The 17,503-nt window shown below is 34.4% G+C and overlaps 3 protein-coding genes across 3 annotated transcripts; 2 read left to right on the top strand and 1 right to left on the bottom strand.

Moving 5' to 3' along the window:
* The first annotated feature begins 3,363 nt into the window (after nucleotides 1–3,363).
* Nucleotides 3,364–6,673, top strand: LOC104773787. The gene is made up of 5 exons (XM_010498439.2): nucleotides 3,364–3,626; nucleotides 3,827–4,293; nucleotides 4,404–5,039; nucleotides 5,118–6,042; nucleotides 6,136–6,673. Exons 1-5 carry the CDS (start codon nucleotides 3,576–3,578, stop codon nucleotides 6,562–6,564), a joined length of 2,508 nt encoding a protein of 835 aa, XP_010496741.1. The 5' UTR covers nucleotides 3,364–3,575; the 3' UTR covers nucleotides 6,565–6,673.
* A 242-nt stretch (nucleotides 6,674–6,915) lies between these two features.
* LOC104773788 lies at nucleotides 6,916–7,943 on the top strand. Its single transcript, XM_010498440.2, has 4 exons — nucleotides 6,916–7,126; nucleotides 7,219–7,438; nucleotides 7,559–7,604; nucleotides 7,678–7,943. The coding sequence occupies exons 1-4, from the start codon at nucleotides 7,000–7,002 to the stop codon at nucleotides 7,795–7,797; spliced, it is 513 nt and encodes a 170-aa protein (XP_010496742.1). The 5' UTR covers nucleotides 6,916–6,999; the 3' UTR covers nucleotides 7,798–7,943.
* Nucleotides 7,944–14,795: 6,852 nt separating this feature from the next.
* LOC104773789 (pectinesterase/pectinesterase inhibitor 18-like) lies at nucleotides 14,796–15,847 on the bottom strand. The gene is made up of 2 exons (XM_010498442.1): nucleotides 15,592–15,847; nucleotides 14,796–15,490 (listed from the first exon to the last, which is right to left on the bottom strand). Exons 1-2 carry the CDS (start codon nucleotides 15,845–15,847, stop codon nucleotides 14,796–14,798), a joined length of 951 nt encoding a protein of 316 aa, XP_010496744.1.
* Nucleotides 15,848–17,503: the final 1,656 nt, after the last annotated feature.

Genomic DNA, 17,503 nt, shown 5'->3' on the forward strand with positions numbered 1-17,503 from the left:
ATTTTATGTCGGCTTGGGTTTACAAATGAGGTGGTTAGGGTTTAGATTTTACAATTAGAATGGAATTCTATATCGGTTCGGTTTATAAAAGAACAGTTTATAATTTTTATTTTATAATGATGTATACAAATTTTATTTTCTTACTTTATAAGGGGGTGAACGAAGAGGTTCACCCCTAGGGTTGAACCCAAGTATTGTCTGTCAGAAATTTTATTATAGCAGGTGATGCACTTGAACAACCTTGTTGTAGCGACATAACACTAAAAATGTTCATGAAATTTTGTATATTTACATTTAATGTGGGATATCAATATTTTTTAAATAATTTCTATAATTAAGCCAACAATCGACATTCGACGTTAGAACTTTTAAAAAGATGTTTTTATGGGATATGAATATGAAATAAACTTTTTTCAGGATAAAATGTTAGAAGTTTGTCGACAATATTGTTTACTCTTCTAGTGACATTCTTAATTCATTTTTTTTTTTTTTTTATCAAATAAACGCTTTCATTTAAGCTGAATCCTCAAAAAGAGGTGAGTTCTTACAACAAGAGTTAACATAAGCAAATCAACATAAGAATAAAAACTCCATAAACTTATTAAAGGGATTTTCAATTTGAACAAGTTTACAATATTTGAGAAGTCTATTGAAACCAATGCGGATTAGTCTTTAAAGATTTCGAGACGAGTTTTGTTGTATCATAGACAAGGATATGATTTTGATTTCACGTATTGTATCAGAGACGAGTTTTGTTGTAGTGTTGTGTGATTCATAACGGGATTGAAAATATAGTATTACAATTTGTAAGAGCTAAATTTCCTGTTACTTTCTCCCTGTTTTAATTTGTTTAGTACATTGGTAACTCTAGGAGATAACTAAATTGAGTTCTCTCTTATGAAGTCATCATCATGTGTGTTTTTTTCTATAATGGAAGGATTTAAATGGGTCCAAAAGTGGAGGGATCCCATTTGAGCCTTTAACTTCACACAAGAAGACTTCTGCTGGAACACGTATGCTTGCAAGTCACCATTACTCTTACCGAGTTATTGACTCACTTATTATTTAATTATTGCAATTAGACTTCATTACATTTGCGTACGCCAACTTTTTTAGAACCAATAATTTGTGACTTATATCTTAAGTATATGTACAAATCTTCTGCGCGCCAAATGTAGTAATCTGACCACGTTGGAAAAAAAAAATTTAATGAATAATGATGAAGATTTTCTTGCGTTTACATTTATATATGGTTACATTAGCAGAAAATGTATTATTGCTTTACCAACCCAATTTCTAGAAATTCTAGACGCAAAAACATAGTACTATATTTTTATTTGTAAGTCATAACGGGTTAATACGAACAATCCCCACGGCATCTATCTCCTTAACACAAAGACTGCAAAGAAAGAAATCATACAATTATTGATATAAGGACAATTATAACTGATCATATTAGATTCTAAAAATAGTAGTTATATACTGTTATATTTTTTTGCCATAAAAATCAATGGGAAGGTAGAATGAATGAGCTATGGCAGCTTTGAGAAGGATAAGTAAGCAGAAATGTATTCTTTACGGATACCTAGTTTTTTCTCTCTCTCCTCCTTTTTTCTCTCCACCTTCTCTCTAAAAACCTAAACCTAGTTTTGAGCCGCCGCCTCTCCGGTTGTCCTCCCGGCACCGGAGAGGACTTTTGTTCCCCTCTTTTCTTAGCTGCTTCTACTGTCATCGTCACCCTCTGTGAGGTGGTCCTTCGTCTCTGATATGGTTCTCTTGTTGGTGGTTTCCGGCGATGTCTAGGCGCGTGAAGCGGAGTCTTCTTTGGGAGGTGTCTGCTAGTGAAGGCTCGACGGACTTGCTTGAGGACGGCAGCGTTTGTTCGTGGCTGGATTTGGCAGATCTGGGTGGAAGACTTTGTGTGTTGGGACTCGCCGAAGGGTTTGTTGGCTTTGGTGAGAAGTGAGAGCCGCGGCTTCTCTTCGGTGAACTCCGGTGGTCAGATCTGGTGTTTCTCTCACTGGATCTTGACTTCTCTCCGTCCAGTCGAGGCGTTACTTCTCAGTTGGGGTTGGCTTCTTTGACAGGTAAGTTTGGGCGGTTCTTCATTGTGGGTCTTGGATCTACAAGGGGAAGGCAGTGGTGGGTGGTTTGCATCTCCGGCAACAGAGGCGTGGTTTGTCTTCCTCTGATGCAACTGTGGCTTCGGTTTGGATGGTCGGGAAGCTTCTAGATCAAGCCGCGTTTGGTCGCGGTGGAGCTTTTCCCTTGGTTCACCCATCCGCCAGAAGCTGCGATTGCGGCGGAAGTCGGAGGAGGGCAGGAGGGTATTGTTGCATTGTTGCGGTGGTTAACCTAGATGTTTGACATCCTTAGGGGCTATCATGGGATCCGGTTTATGGAAGATGGATTGAGCCATCATCCTCTGTAAATCGCCATGACTTTGTGTCCACCAGACCGGATTGAAGCAAACCTACCTGGAGGTTGCGGTGGTTGCCGGAGCTGGAAGAGGCGTGTTAGATCTGAGTGAGCGGGTTGCTAGGCACGGGACCTGTCTTCGCGGAGCCTGTCATTGGTGGTTTGAACTTGTTGGAGGATCTGTAGCGGGTCAAGCAGTACACCGGAGAAGAACCTGAGACAGAGTTTGGTTGCGGATGTCAAGGGTTTCGATTTGGTGTATCCGCCGCAAAGCCGTGGATCCTGCAACCACCGGCGTTCCTGTTCAAGCTTCTGTTTCAGGTCATTCAGCAGGATCCGATCGTTTTTCCGGCGAAGGCATCGACCGCCGTTTTTCTCCTTTTTGTAACTGCTGGACCTTTGTAATTAGTTCCAAGGCCGAGCCCATTAGTGGTAGGCCCATTATCATTATCATTACTAATATTAATAGAAAAGTTTTTTTAAAAAAAAAAAAAAAAAAAAAAAAAAAAAAAAAAAAAAAAAGAAAAGAAAAAGGATAAGTAAGCAACATGTAATTATGTAACTTTAAGTCATAGAATTGCCCAAAGGATAGATAAGTAACATGTATAACTAACTAAACTAACTAACCATGTAACCAACATAGTACAAATCTTTTTAACTTTGTAGTTTACTCTAATAAGAAATGAAAACTTAAAACTGGAAAAAAAACATAAAGCAAAAAACGAATAGAAATTGACCTTTTTAAGGTATATACAAGAAGATGTTACAAAAGTGATGTAACCTTTTGGTCATAGAATTGCAGTGTGAAGCATCCATCATACAACGATAAATCTTGAAGTTACACTTTCTTGCACATTTCCTCTTGCGTTATTAAGCTTATTTGCAGACTTTCTCCCCACTCCTTTTTGCCTATTTTGCTTCCCTCTCTCTCCTTTCTCTACCTCTCTCTCTCTCTCTCTCACTCTATATATACATGATACATCCATATATAAAAATCACGCTTTACTCGTTTCTCTACATCATCAACAACTCCTCAAGTCATCACTATTTAAAAAAACGAAAAAGCAAGAAAGAAAGATTGATAAAGTTAAAATCAATTCGAATGCGATTTTGAATAGGAAAGGAGTAAATAAAAGAACAGCCAAGAAAGTTTTATAATGGATTCAAGAAAGTTTGAAGACGACGAAGATCGAAGTATTCGTTTGCAGGTAATTTTATCTCACATTAGTTTCTTACTTTATCTTTAAGCTGTTCTTTAGTTTACATTTTACGTAATACTTATAAGAAAATATAGTCCAATTTGAACTTTGGAATGATAAAAAAAAATCACTTTGGTTAATAGTTTTAAGTTTTAACTATGTTTAAATTTACTCAAAAAATATTTAAATTACTTAACATTTTTGTATAGGTATCGGAACTTGAAAAATTAGAGGAAGTTATAGGCTCAAACGACACCGTATTCGATCTAAGAAGCAGCATTGAGAAAGGCGACAGCGGCGAAACCGCAGACGCAGCTTCCGTCTCATCCGCGTTTGCGTTTCGGAGAAAATCAACAGTCCCAGCTCCGGAGAAGAAGCTAACGCTGTTCGCTCTACAACTCGCGATTCTCGAGAAAACCGCAACCGGAATCGGAACCCTAGGGTTTATCTGGGCCACGGTGGTTCTTCTCGGCGGCTTCGCGATCACGCTCGACGGCTCCGATTTCTGGTTCATCACCATCATCCTCCTAATCGAAGGTGCTAGAATATTCAGCAGAAGCCACGAGCTCGAGTGGCAACACCAAGCCACGTGGACCGTCGCCGGCGTCGGAATCAGTAGCTTTCGTGCTCTCCGATCAAGCTCAGCGTCGCTTCTAAGGAATCTAAAACGAATCAGGTTCAATTTTTTTTTTGCGTTAATCTACCTGGGCCTAGGCCCATATATCCCTCAGGCCCAGGCCCAGACCCCGGAACAGAGCATAATCGTTTGTGTGTGTTTCTCTGCAGTGGTTCGATCTTTAAGCCACGATCGAGAGAAGCGACGACAAGAGACTGTGTCGTTAGAGAAACGACGTTGGAGACATGGAAGAACTCAGATGTACCTCTTCTTCCATACGCGAGATGGTTCTTTATCTCCAGTACAGTGAGTAGGCTTCTTTACTGGCTTCAGCTTCTCTCTGCAACGGCTTGTGTGGCTTTGGCTTCTTACAAGCTTGTTAGGCATAACTATGGAGATGTTCAGAAAGGAGATACGGACAAGAGAAACAGACAGTCTGCTCTCAACATATTCTACGCGCTCGCCTTTGCTGAGGCGTTGTTGTTTCTTGCGGAGAAAGCTTACTGGGAGTGGCAAGTCAGTGTTTGTAATTTGCTTGAGAATGTTACTAGAGAGTGTGAGTTTGGTGTTACTGGTTTGGTTTCCATCAAGAGGTTTTTCTATGATTCGTATTCGAAGTGTGTCAATGGGAGTATATTTGATGGTTTGAAGATGGATATAGTGAGCTTTGGTATGGAGCTTTTGGATTCTAACTCGTCTGATGAACAGCTCATTGGAGTGAGGATTCTTAGGCAGTTTGCAGTGACTGAACGGTACTCTGAGGATACACTTGAGAAGATTGGAATTAACTTTCCCGTTATCGAAAGGTTTGGTCTTTACTATTCAATATGTCAGAGCAAATGTATCAAGGAAGTGTTGCTAACTTTTTGTTTGGATCTTACTAGGTTGGTGGAGATGTTAAACTGGAAAGATCTGCAAGAGGAAGAGATAAGGAGATCAGCTGCTGAGATACTATCAAAACTAGCTGGCAAAAAGCAGAACTCTTTAAGAGTCGCTGGGATCTCTGGAGCAATGGAATCGATTTCATCTTTATTAGAGAACACTAGATCATCAGGTGAAGCTCCTGATGAGATTGGAGAGAAAAAAGTATTCCACGACCATAATCTACACTATGATTTCTGGAGATTCAACAATTTGGGACTTCTAATTCTGAAGAAACTAGCTAAAGATCATGACAACTGTGGAAAACTAGGCAACACGAGAGGTCTTCTCCCCAAGATAATTGATTTCACACACGCGGATGAGATTATGTTGAGAGATGAGAACGCTGACGTGGCGAGGTCACAGGTGCTGACGCTGAAACGGTCACTGCAGCTAGTGAAAATGTTAGCTAGCACAACAGGGAACACAGGGAAGTGCCTCCGGAAAGAGATTTCTGAGATTGTATTCACAGTTAGCAACGTGAGGGATGTACTGAGACATGGTGGGAGATACCCTAAGCTGCAGAAGCTTGGGATTGGGATCTTGACAAACCTTGCGCTTGAGGCTGAAGCTAGAGAGAGAATTGGTGGAACGGGTGGTGTTCTGAAAGAGCTGTTCAACATATTTTTAAAACGGGAAACACAAGGGGATGAGGGAAATGAGGGTTGTGTGAGGATTGCTGCAGGAGAAGCTATAGCAATGCTTGTGTTGGAGAGCAAGTGTAACTGCCTCCATGTTCTTAGGCTTGGCGTATTGGGAAGACTTGTGGAAGCACTTGAAGTTCCTTCGATCCGTGTAAACGCTGCAAGAGTGTTGAGAAACTTGTGCTTATACTCTGGGGATGACTGCTATCATGACCTGAAGTTCGTTAAAGCAGCAGCACCAACGGTTAGTTATTCTGTTATACAAATTTGAATTGAAAAATCTACACCCAACTCGAATCCAGTAACAAATCCGGAAACTTTTCTCTTTTTGTTGCAGGTGTTGAGGTCAATAACATCAGAAGACAACAAATTACAGGAAGTGATGGTGGGATTAGCAGCACAAGTGTTTAGATTCATGAGTTCGAAAGAATCAGGATATGTTTTTATGGACTCAGGGATCAAGAGGCAAGAACTAGCGTACTCATTAGTCTCGATTCTGAAAAAGAACGACAGGCCAGCGATTAAGGTTCCAAGAATCAGGAGGTTTGTTATCGAGCTGGTGATTTGGATGATGGAAGATGATGTGGAGAACAATGTAGCAGTGTTTAGAGAGTTGGGTCTGAAGGAAGAGCTTGAGAAGGTTCTTGAAAATACAGCTGAGCTCGAGAACTTCGATGTTTTCTCTGGTACTGTTGGACTAAGCCGTCATAGCAGAACGGTACATTCGCTAGCCGAGCTGGCCTTGAAAATTCTTGAAGATTTCTGAACCATACACAGTCATCCTGCAAATATGATTCATTGTTTTGTAAGAAGAATGATTACAATGTACAATCATGGAATGTATTCTTTAATTTATTGATTTAAACTTTAAAGTATGCGAGAAAGGTCCACACAGCTACCTTTTCTCTCTCTGCGTCTCTCTTATTTTTCCGGGAAAGATGTTTTACATTTCTCTATCTCTAGCTATTCTTTTCTTCTTCTGCGCAGAAGACAGCAAATAAGCAAAATGGTTTTGATTCTTTGCCCAAAGTTAGGGATAAAGTAAAGAATTTAAAAGATTGCTTTCAGCTGAAGGAACATTCTATTCCTAGGAACTGGATAAATATGACACAAACAGAGATCTTTGTGATTATCCCAAGACAGAACCAAGAGTAAAAGACCTGTCTGTTTATTACATTTGTTGTCGGAGAATCTTGTAGGCATGGCTTCAGGAGGATCAAAGTCGGCAGCTTTCATGCTTCTGCTGCTGAATCTTGGTCTTTATTTCGTCGTCACCGTCATCGCTTCTTGGGCTGTTAATCACGGCATCGAGAGAACTCGCGATTCCGGTACTTTTAACAACTTCTCTTAGTTAATAATAACAAATCCAACATTTTTATAAATTTGAAAACGTTATCAATCTTTTTTTTTTATTTTGTAGCGTCGACGCTGTCTCTTCCGGCGAAGATCTTTCCGATATACTTCCCTGTGGGGAACATGGCGACTGGTTTTTTCGTAATATTCACGTTGATTGCCGGCGTCGTCGGAATGGCCACATCACTCACCGGAATCATGAACGTTCTTCAGTGGGACTCTCCGAATCTTCACTCTGCCGCCGCTTCTTCTCTCATCTCTTGGTCTCTCACTCTCCTCGCCATGGGGTAAAAAAAAGGAACACTCACTCACCATCCGGTTTATTATTTAAATCAAACCGTGTTTTAATCTGGTTCAATTTAAAAAAATCAAATCTTAACCGAATATAATGTTTGGGTACACCACAGATTGGCATGTAAAGAGATCAACATAGGCTGGACTGAAGCTAATCTAGTGAGCTTTTTTACCCTCCTTTTTCTTTTGTTTAAGTGAATTTGCAAAATGTAATTGTGTTTTGTCTTTGCAGAGAACTCTCGAAGTTTTGACAATTATTGTCAGTGCTACTCAGTTGGTGTGCACCGGAGCTATTCACGTTGGGGTTGGAGAAACTGTGGCTGGAGAAAGGCCTCACGTTGGGAGAGTTTGAGTTTCCAAAGATTATATATCATGCATTTGTTTAAGATGGTGTAATTGTGTGTTTGTGTTTTGTGTGTTGTTGATTGATTTATTCTTTTGCTATTTTTATTTTATGTACCATGATTATAAATGTTACTATTATGTGAAAAAAAAAAAGCCAATCAAATAGAACGAAAGATGATAAATTAAATAATTTACAAACCACTTTTAGTTTTCATCTTAAAAAGAGCACATCTTGGTAATTTACAAACCATATGTTTAGCTTTCATCTTACCTTTTTAGGGTTGCCACCAAAAAAGATCATATCATCATAGCTGAAGGAAGCAATTTGTTTTGTTTTAAACATAATTTTGATCACGGAGGTAAATTGGAATACATAGAACAATCTATGAATCTATGTATTCATTTCAAGGAATAATTAATATTTTCATTTTTAGGAGTAGCTAGCACGAAATGACGCAAATGTATAATGTTCCCATTTTGTAGTTTTATATATATATATTTTTTTTAATTTTATACTCTACATATTAAAAGAGAGCTTTTTCTTGTGATGTGCCTAAAATTCATAATTTTGCCGATTTATCTTCTGAAATGATGCATATATATAGAATGTTGTCCATTTTTCTTCTGATTATCTTTTACAGAATATTTTATTATTATCGTTTCTATATTCTTATAATGTTTGATGTTAATTCTCATAAGCTCTTTTTTTACTTGTGATATGATGTGCCTCTAAAATTTATTCAAAATATTTTTTTTCTTGTGCAATATGCATTAACTAAAACACTAAATCAAAAAATAATTTTATATACATTTGTTACTAATGTTTATATTTTAAAGAGGCGAACGATACCGGATCAATCAAATATTATTATTATTATACTCCAGATTACATCTTGTTTAATCTTTTCTTATAAACCTTCCAGAATAACAAAGACTAGGTTCGGGTACGTGCGGTGTTATTTTTGCATAATTTTTAAAAAATATAATTGTCAAATGATCAAACTCGTTTAATATGTTTGATTGCAACGTTTAATTTTTTTTTGACCCGAAAAAATCTCATTCCTCGTAATTCATATGAGTAAATAGTATGTCCGCATATGTTCTGCTGGAATTCTTGTTCCCAAAATTCTCTTTCCGTATTTTGTCATACATGAATATACTCACACAAAATTCTCATAACCTGATTACTGTGGAACTAATTTGAACGATTTCCTAAAATATAATAAATCTGTTGTTTAATCTTTTTTTCTTAATATATAAATTGGGTCAGTTTGGCAACATTGATATTTGATATGATTTTTTTTTAACCCTTAAGTGTATTTTCCAATTAATAGTATAGATTTCCTTCAATTACTAAGTTAAATTTTCCTTAGTTATACTAATGACAATTTAATATAAATAATATAGTAAGAGAAGGGAAAAAAATAAAATAGGATAGAAACCGTGAGTATTTTATATAGGAAATACCATAAGGTATTTTATTAAGGAGAATTCTATTAATTTGGATATTATTAGTTTTTAAGTAATATATGTATTCGTAATGGAGAAATAAAATTACAAATTTGTTTCGTGAGGAGGAAGACTATAATTGGTTATTAGATCCCTTATATAATTGGTCTTAGTTATGGTATTATATCACTGGATTTTATAAATTTTAATTGGTCATTAGATCCCTATATATCTAAGGGGGAGGTATTGGTTTAGGATTGAGAAAGAATTTTAATGACTTTGTGTTTTTAAAAATCTTGCTGATTTTTAAAATCATAGAAAATTAGAAAGTAAAAATGAAGGATTCTATAAGAGATTGTTTAGAAAGTTATTTTAAATCTTGCTGATTTGTGTTTCCTAATCTTGTAAAATATTTCATAAAATCTTTCAAAATCTTTATATTTGATGAAAGAGTTTTCATGACTTTTGTTATGAAAGAAATGTTATAAAATCCTAAACCAATAACACAAAATTTGAATTCATTAACAATCCATGATTCTTTTGTTTTAATTGAATAACATAAAACTTTTAATGACTTTATAAGACTTTTAATCCAATAACACTAGATTTATCAAGATTTTAGATAACTTTTTACAAATCCACAACCAATAACACCAAATTTTTAAAGAGTTTTAAAAAGTCTTGATTGAATAACAACATATTTTACATAACTTTTAAAGTCATTAAAATTCTTTCAAAATCCTAAACCAATAACCCCCTCTAAGCTATTGGTATAATATTATTACTTGTTTTCATTTTTATTCGACTGGATTTTCTAAATTTTAAGATTTCTGTAAAAACACTATAACTACATATTTATAGAAAATGTTAACTACATAGTTATCCAAATTAAAGTATATATTCATGTCATTTTAATTGGTGATCATATGTTTTTTGGCAAATATAGTTATTGTGTTTAGCAAAAGAATAAATATTGAACCAGTTTCAAATGATCTTTGATTCTTTCACCATTAGAGCTTTATAAAATTATTAGAAATGTAACATTATTTATATTTCTAAAGATATAATTTTAAATATATATATATATATATATATATATATATTTACATCTCATAATATAATTATATTATTATATTACAATACATAGTGAAATTAATTTAATTTTGAAAATATGTAGCAAATAATATTTATCAATTTTTGAATAATATTTACCAATTTTAAAATATATAATAGCAAAATATTGTGTATATAAATAAATTAAATAGTAGTGGCAATTGACAAACAAAAAATGACAGTTTTATGTAATTTTATGGAATACTAATAAACAATAAATTGAGTATGGAGCTCTTTGACGATACGTCAGCTTTTTCTCCAGAATGATTTGAGTGGATAATGGTTGACAGATTTCAAATAATTTTATTCCGATTGATAAAAATTTGTGGGATTGGCTTGATTGTTTTAGCACATCATCATTACACTCATACATCGCTGTCATCGTCGCAGTGGCTCTAACGTTTATATTATTAGTCTTTGGCTGCCAAATCTTTAAAAGAAATTTGATTATAATAAAGAGTGTTTTCATATTCTTCTACGCAGGCGAGATATATATATATATATATAGGGCATTCTCAAAAATGCCCCTTTTTCCATATCTTCTTTTAAAAATACTCTTTTATGTTGACCATTTTTAAAACTACCCCTCTTTATATACAAAATGACCAAATTACCCTTTTTGAGTGACAGCAAGAATGTACAGTCATCAAAATCGAAAATATTTTCCTGCCAAAAAAATTTCCCGCCAAAATTTTTTTTCCCGCCAAAATCGAAAATTTTTCCCAAAAAAATTATTTTTTCCCGCCAAAAAAAAAATTTTCCCGCCAAAATCGAAAAATTTTCCCGCCAAAAATATTGAAATTTATACCTTTTAAAAACCTTGTAAATGCTTTTAAAAAACTTTTAAAAGCGTTTACAAGGTTTTTAAAAGGTTTTTAAACACATTGTAAACGCTTTTAAAAACCTTGTAAATGCTTTTAAAAAGCTTGTAAATGCTTTAAAAGGTTTTTAAACACCTTGTAAACGCTTTTAAAAACTTTTTAAAAGCATTTAAAAGGTGTTTAAAAACCTTTTAAAAATTTTATAAAAACTTTTACAAGGTTTTTAAAAACATTGTAAAAGGGTTTAGAAGGTGTTTAAAAACCTTTTAAAAATCCTTTTAAAAACCATTTGAAAACCTTTTAAAAACCTTTTAAAAACCTTTTAAAACCTTTTAAAAACCTTTTAAAAATCTTGTAAAAGCGTTTACAAGTTGTTTAAAAAACCTTTTAAAACTCTTTAAAAAATCTTGTAAAAGCCTTTACAAGGTGTTTATAAGGCTTTTATAAGGTAGAAACCTTATAAAACCTTTTAAAAACCTTGTAAATTTTTTTTGGCGGGAAAAATTTTGGCGGAAAATTTTTTTTTTTCGAAATTTTTTATCAAAAGTTTTTTGACAAAAAAATTTTTGGCGGGAAATTTTTTTTGAAAAATTTTTGGCGGGAAAATATGTCGGAAATTTTTTGGCGGGAAAATTTTGTTTTTCTTTTTATTGAATAAAATAATTTTCATCTAAGGGTGGGTAAAATGATCATTAAAAATTAAAAGAGGGCATAAATAAAAATGGCCAGAAAAGAGGGTATTTTTGAAAAGGGGTATATAAAATGGGCATTTTTAACAAATTCTCTTATATATATATATATTATGAAAACGAAAATCAATTGTGTTGTCCACGAACAATTTTAATTGCTTCAGCGTATCTGACATATTTTGAGATTCATAATTGATCAAATATTTGATGAGGCCAGAGAGATCTAATGTTGCAATCTCATAAGTTGGTTTTAAAACCTCAAAACAAAGTGAAGAAGAAAAATCTTTACTTGCTTTGCATATGGAGTCGATCTCATCTCTTGTAACCATCATACTAAATCTTTGTATATGATGCAACAACAATACATAAAACCAGTATATGAACCAATATCAAATTCTTTTTGACTAATGGAGCCATTTTTATATTCCAAATGTTTGAGACCTTTTGTGAGATAATTATATATAGGCTAAAACATATCTTCAATTTTAATGCTAACAAACTATGTACCATAATAATATATAAAAAATTGGTAGTTCAGATGTGCTACTGTTTGACCCAAGAAAATAGATATCGTAAATTTCCCATTCCAATTTTTTAAAAAATATGGTAATTTTATAGTGGTTAGATCAGAGAAAGGTAGGTGAATATATAATAGAAAAATACATACTTTATATATAATTTTACCAGTTTTTCTGGTACAAATATGATTTATTTTATTATACTAGTACTTTAGATTAAAGCCCTCTCTCGTAAAGCCAGTAGATTATATATTATGCATTTGTTTTAGATGGTGTAACTGTGTGTTTGCGTTTTGTGTGTTGTGTGTTGTTGATTGATTTATTCTTTTGCTATTTTTATTTTATGTACCATTTTATGTACCATGATTATGAATGTTACTATTATGTGAAAAAAGCCAATCAAATAGAATGAAAGATGATAAGTTAAATAATTTACAAACCACTTTCAGCTTTCTTTTTTCGAATCTTAGCGACAAAGGGCTGAATCTCAGTGGATCGTGGCAGCAAGACCACTCTGCCACTTACAATATCCGTTGCGTATTTAAGTCATCTGCAAAGGATTCTACCCGCCGCTCGGTGGAAATAATGATTCAAGGCAGTCCGAACGGCGCTTCCGCCGAACGGATTTAGCCAACGACACATGCCTTTGGGAGCCGAACTTCCTACTGAGAGTCGGCAATCGGGCGGCGGGCGCATGCGTCGCTTCTAGCCTGGATTCTGACTTAGAGGCTTTCAGCTTTTAGCACTTAGAGGCTTCTAGCACTTTCAGCTTTCATCTTAACAAAAAGAGCACATCTTGGTAATTTTTTTTTTTATTTTTTTTTTTGTCGTCTGCGCATCTTGGTAATTTACAAACCATGTTTAGCTTTCATCTTACCTTTTTTGGGTTGCCACCACCAGAAAAGATCATATCATCATAGCTGAAGGAAGCATTTTTTTTTTTTACATAGAATTTTGATCACGGAGGTAAATTGGAATACATAGAACAATATATTCATTTCAAGTAATAACTTTCATTTTTAGGAGTAGCTACTAGCTAGCACGAAATGACGCAAATATATAATGTTGCCCATTTTGTAGTTTTATAATTTCTTAAAAGTTTTATACTCTACATATTAAAAGAGAGGTTTTCCTTGTGATGTGCCTAAAAGCTAAAATTCATAATTTTGCCGATTTATCTTGTGAAATGACGCATATGTATAGAATGTTTCCCATTTTTGTTCTGATTATCTTCTACAGAATTTTTATTATTATCCTTTCTATATTTTTATAATGTTTTATATATGTTAATTCTCATAAGCTCTTTTTTACTTGTGATATAATGTGCCTTTAAAATTTATTCAAAAGAACTTTTCTTGTGCAATATGCATTAATTAAAACACTAAATCAAACAATAATATTGTATGCATTTGTTATTAATGTTTATATTTTAAAGAGGCGAACAATACCGGATTCAAACATTATTATAATTATTATAACCCCAGATTACATTTTATTTAATTTTTTCTTATGAAACCTTCGAGAATCACCAAAACAATGGTTGACAAATTTCCAATAATTTCATTCCTCATGATAAAGAATTGCGGGATTGGCTTGATTGTTAGCACATCATCACTACACTCAGACACCGATGTCATCGTAGCAGTGACTCTAACGTTTAAACTATCATAGTCTTTGGATGCCAAATCTTTAAAGGAAATCTGATTAAAATAAAGAGCATTTTCATATTCTTCTACGCAGGCTAGATATATATTATGAGAACGAAAATCAGTTGTGTTGTCCACAAACAACTTTATGTGCTTCAACGTATCTGACATATTTTGAGACTCATAATTGATCAAAAATTTGATGAGGCCAGAGAAATCTAATGCTGCAATTCCAGGAGTTGGTTTTAAAACCTCAAAACAAAGTGAAGAAGAAAAATCTTCACTTGCTTTGCATATGGAGTTGATCTCATCTCTTGTAACCATCGTACTAAATCTTGCATATGATGAGACAACAATAAGTAAAAGCATTATATGAACCAATATAAATTTCTTTTTGACTGATGGAGCCATTTTTCTATTTCAAATGTTTTGAGAACTTTTGTGAGATAATTATATAGGCTGAAACATATCTTCAAATTTAATGCTAACAAATTATGTACCATAATAATATATACAAAATTGGTAGTTCGGATGTTCTACTTTTTGACCAAAGAATAATATATACAAAATTGGTAGTTTGGATGTTCTACTGTTTGACCAAAGAAAATAGATATGGTAGTTTCCCATTCCAAAATAAACATGATATGGTAATTTGATAGTGGTTGATCAGAGAAAGGTAGGTGAACACATAACAGCAAATACATAATCTATATATAAATTTACCAATTTTTCGGATACAGATATGATTTTATTTTACAAGCACTTTAGATTAAAGCCCTTTCTCATAAGGTACTCCTGTATAATTAAGCCATAAATCTCCTTCAATGAGATTAGTCACAGTGAATTTTGTTGCTTCTTTTGGATCATTAACTGCTTTGTAACCTGGCCATGTGACCCTGTTACTAGTGTCTGCTCCAGGACCATGATTCTCAAATTCCTTATAAACCAGAGTTGATAGACGTCTAGTATTGTTGTCCCAAGGCGCCCAACCTTGTGGATCAACGAGATCGTCTATAAAAGACTGCATAATTACTACTCTTGAGAAATCCTTCCATGGACGTCCTAGGAATGTTTTCACTGTTTTCTTGGTTGGAACAAGATCGGAACTCGCCGTTATACTACACTTTTGAAGCGAAAAGGCAGAGGTTTGGTTGCGTTGAGTTCGTCCTTGAGCCGTCAAGACATTGAATTGACCGCTTAAAGGCTTCCGCGCCACTATCTGGCAGTTTTGGAATACCGCCGCAGCATTTCCAAAGATGAAATCGATTGTTCCTGTGATATAACAATCGCGATAAAATTGTCGATTTATATCGGCAAAAAGTGAGTCTTGGTAGCCGTCTATGCGACACCGATACATAACCGAGACATCACCGGTCACGTGGAGTGCCACAGCTTGTTCTTTCTCCGGCCCAGCCGTGTTCCGAAAGCAAATGTCAACCGCCATAAATCCCTTGGCATTAGTGGCTGTAAAATTTATCAAAAAAGTTTTAGTTTCACTATGGATTATAAAAGAAAAAAAAACAATATATATGTTCTTTCTAAAAGAGTAAACCGATATATATTACCAAAGGTTGCGGACTTCGTGATGGGGTATCCGTCCTTGAAGTTTAAGTTGTCAGTGAGAATAGTTTCGTTACTACCGTCGCCAATGAGCGTTAAGTTCGTTTTCAACTTCTCAATTTCAGTGTTCTCACTGTAAACGCCTTTTTTTACATATATGATAAATCTCCTATCGCTATTCTCAGGTGCTGCAGCGACTGCCTCGTTCACAGTCTTGAATTTTCCGGACCCGTCCTTGGCTACCACAATGTCTGCCCTCATCTTGAGGACCTTAAATTAGTTATGTCATTTATTAAAAAAACAGAAGAACTTAATCAATAAGCAGTTAGAAAACCCACTAAAAATAAAATGTTTCGTTTACGTTTTCTAGCCATGGAAAATAATTTTGTTTCGGTGAGTGCATGTTGGTAAATTTGTATTGGTGTGTGTATTACGAAAATTCCCGTTCATATACATAAACAAAAGTATATTATTAATGCCTTTTAACAAAAAAAACTATATTATTAAAATGATTGTTTTTTCTTCTTTTTTTTAATAAAATTTTCGACCTTACAAATATCCAGTAAAATACACTAAAATTTTGTTAAAACTAAAAAAAGACTTGGAAAACTACTCAACTCTTTTTTAATCAAATAAAAACATTTGTACCCTCGTAATATTGTCATATAAATTAACAGCAATACCATAATTTGGTTTCATTAGTACGTATAATTGATCAGTAGGATATTATTTTATCTAAATCTGGGATAGGTTTTTTTTTTGACAATACTAGAAGTTTTGCTTAGCTTTTCATGGTCATCTTAAAAAATGTTAGAAAAAAAAAATTATAATCCATTGTCACATGAAACAAAAAGTCAAAAACTATGGGTGTCCGCATACAGCAACATATATAAATTGACAAATAAATAAGCGTAGTTTAATTTTTCAAGGTATATATGATCGCAATATGATCAATATTCACATAATAAGATATTTTGATAATGATGCCAAAAAGCATATCTTGGAGGAAAAAATTTCATAGTAGACGACTATCTAGGCTATATAAATATGTCAATATGTATAACTAAATTCATATTATACAATTGTCTATACAATATTTCTTTAACTAAACATATAATTATGATATTTCCGGAATATTTAATTAAAAACTAGTTTTAGAAACTGAGGTTTCTCACAATGAATTTGTTTAGAAGGGAAACAAATTCAATAACAATCTCTTGAAGGATTTAGATCAAAGTAAGCAAGAAAAGAAGAAATGAAATCTCTTGAGAAACAAGTTAGGTTTTGCTCAAGAACCAAGAAGAATTTAGGGTTTTGTATTAATGATTCGATGATCTTACAATGAGAGGATTGCCCTCTATTTATAGGCATTCAAAGATCTACTGAATATATTCGAGGATATACTGAATATATTAACTTTCCTAATTACAGGCGAACTGATTAGGAAAGTCCTTCCTTTCTTGCTAGGTCAGCCGCAGGGCGAGTTGAAGTGCCGGTTTGTCACCTCGTCCATGGGCTTCTCGGTGTTACTGGGCCTTCAGAGACAAAGTCCAAACCTAGGTCGAGCTCTCGGTTTAGATAACCGGTTCCTTTAACGGGTCTAGATCGGTATGTTGGGGGTGCTAATTCCCGCACCAACAATTAGTCCCCCCTCAGTTCGGTACATTCAGAAGTTAATTCGAATGACCGGACTTTAAGAGAGAATATTCGATTTGATCCGTAAAGAGATCCGAATCTAAACACTCCGGAATCGTCGCGCCGCTTCGCCCTCCTCTAGTCGGGTGACACGTGTCCGATACGGCGCGTCTGTCAATTCGGAAGCTGAAGCGTCGCGTAGGTTATGGTAGGCAATTATGACCCCGCGTAGGGTTGCCACCCGCTCCCGTCTATAAATACTTAGTATCCGCTGAATGTTTT

Source organism: Camelina sativa, unplaced genomic scaffold (genome assembly GCF_000633955.1).
Source record: "Camelina sativa cultivar DH55 unplaced genomic scaffold, Cs unpScaffold00641, whole genome shotgun sequence".
NCBI classification, from domain to species: Eukaryota; Viridiplantae; Streptophyta; class Magnoliopsida; order Brassicales; family Brassicaceae; genus Camelina; species Camelina sativa.

Coding starts and splice junctions, on each gene's coding strand:
- LOC104773788 (XM_010498440.2), top strand. CDS start 7,000: ATGGCTTCAGGAGGATCAAAGTCGGCAGCTTTCATGCTTCTGCTGCTG. Junction 7,127..7,218: donor CGAGAGAACTCGCGATTCCG/GTACTTTTAACA, acceptor TTTATTTTGTAG/CGTCGACGCTGTCTCTTCCG. Junction 7,605..7,677: donor GCTGGACTGAAGCTAATCTA/GTGAGCTTTTTT, acceptor TTGTCTTTGCAG/AGAACTCTCGAAGTTTTGAC.
- LOC104773789 (XM_010498442.1), bottom strand. CDS start 15,847: ATGAGGGCAGACATTGTGGTAGCCAAGGACGGGTCCGGAAAATTCAAG. Junction 15,491..15,591: donor CACGAAGTCCGCAACCTTTG/GTAATATATATC, acceptor TAAATTTTACAG/CCACTAATGCCAAGGGATTT.
- LOC104773787 (XM_010498439.2), top strand. CDS start 3,576: ATGGATTCAAGAAAGTTTGAAGACGACGAAGATCGAAGTATTCGTTTG. Junction 4,294..4,403: donor AGGAATCTAAAACGAATCAG/GTTCAATTTTTT, acceptor GTTTCTCTGCAG/TGGTTCGATCTTTAAGCCAC. Junction 6,043..6,135: donor TTAAAGCAGCAGCACCAACG/GTTAGTTATTCT, acceptor TTTTTGTTGCAG/GTGTTGAGGTCAATAACATC.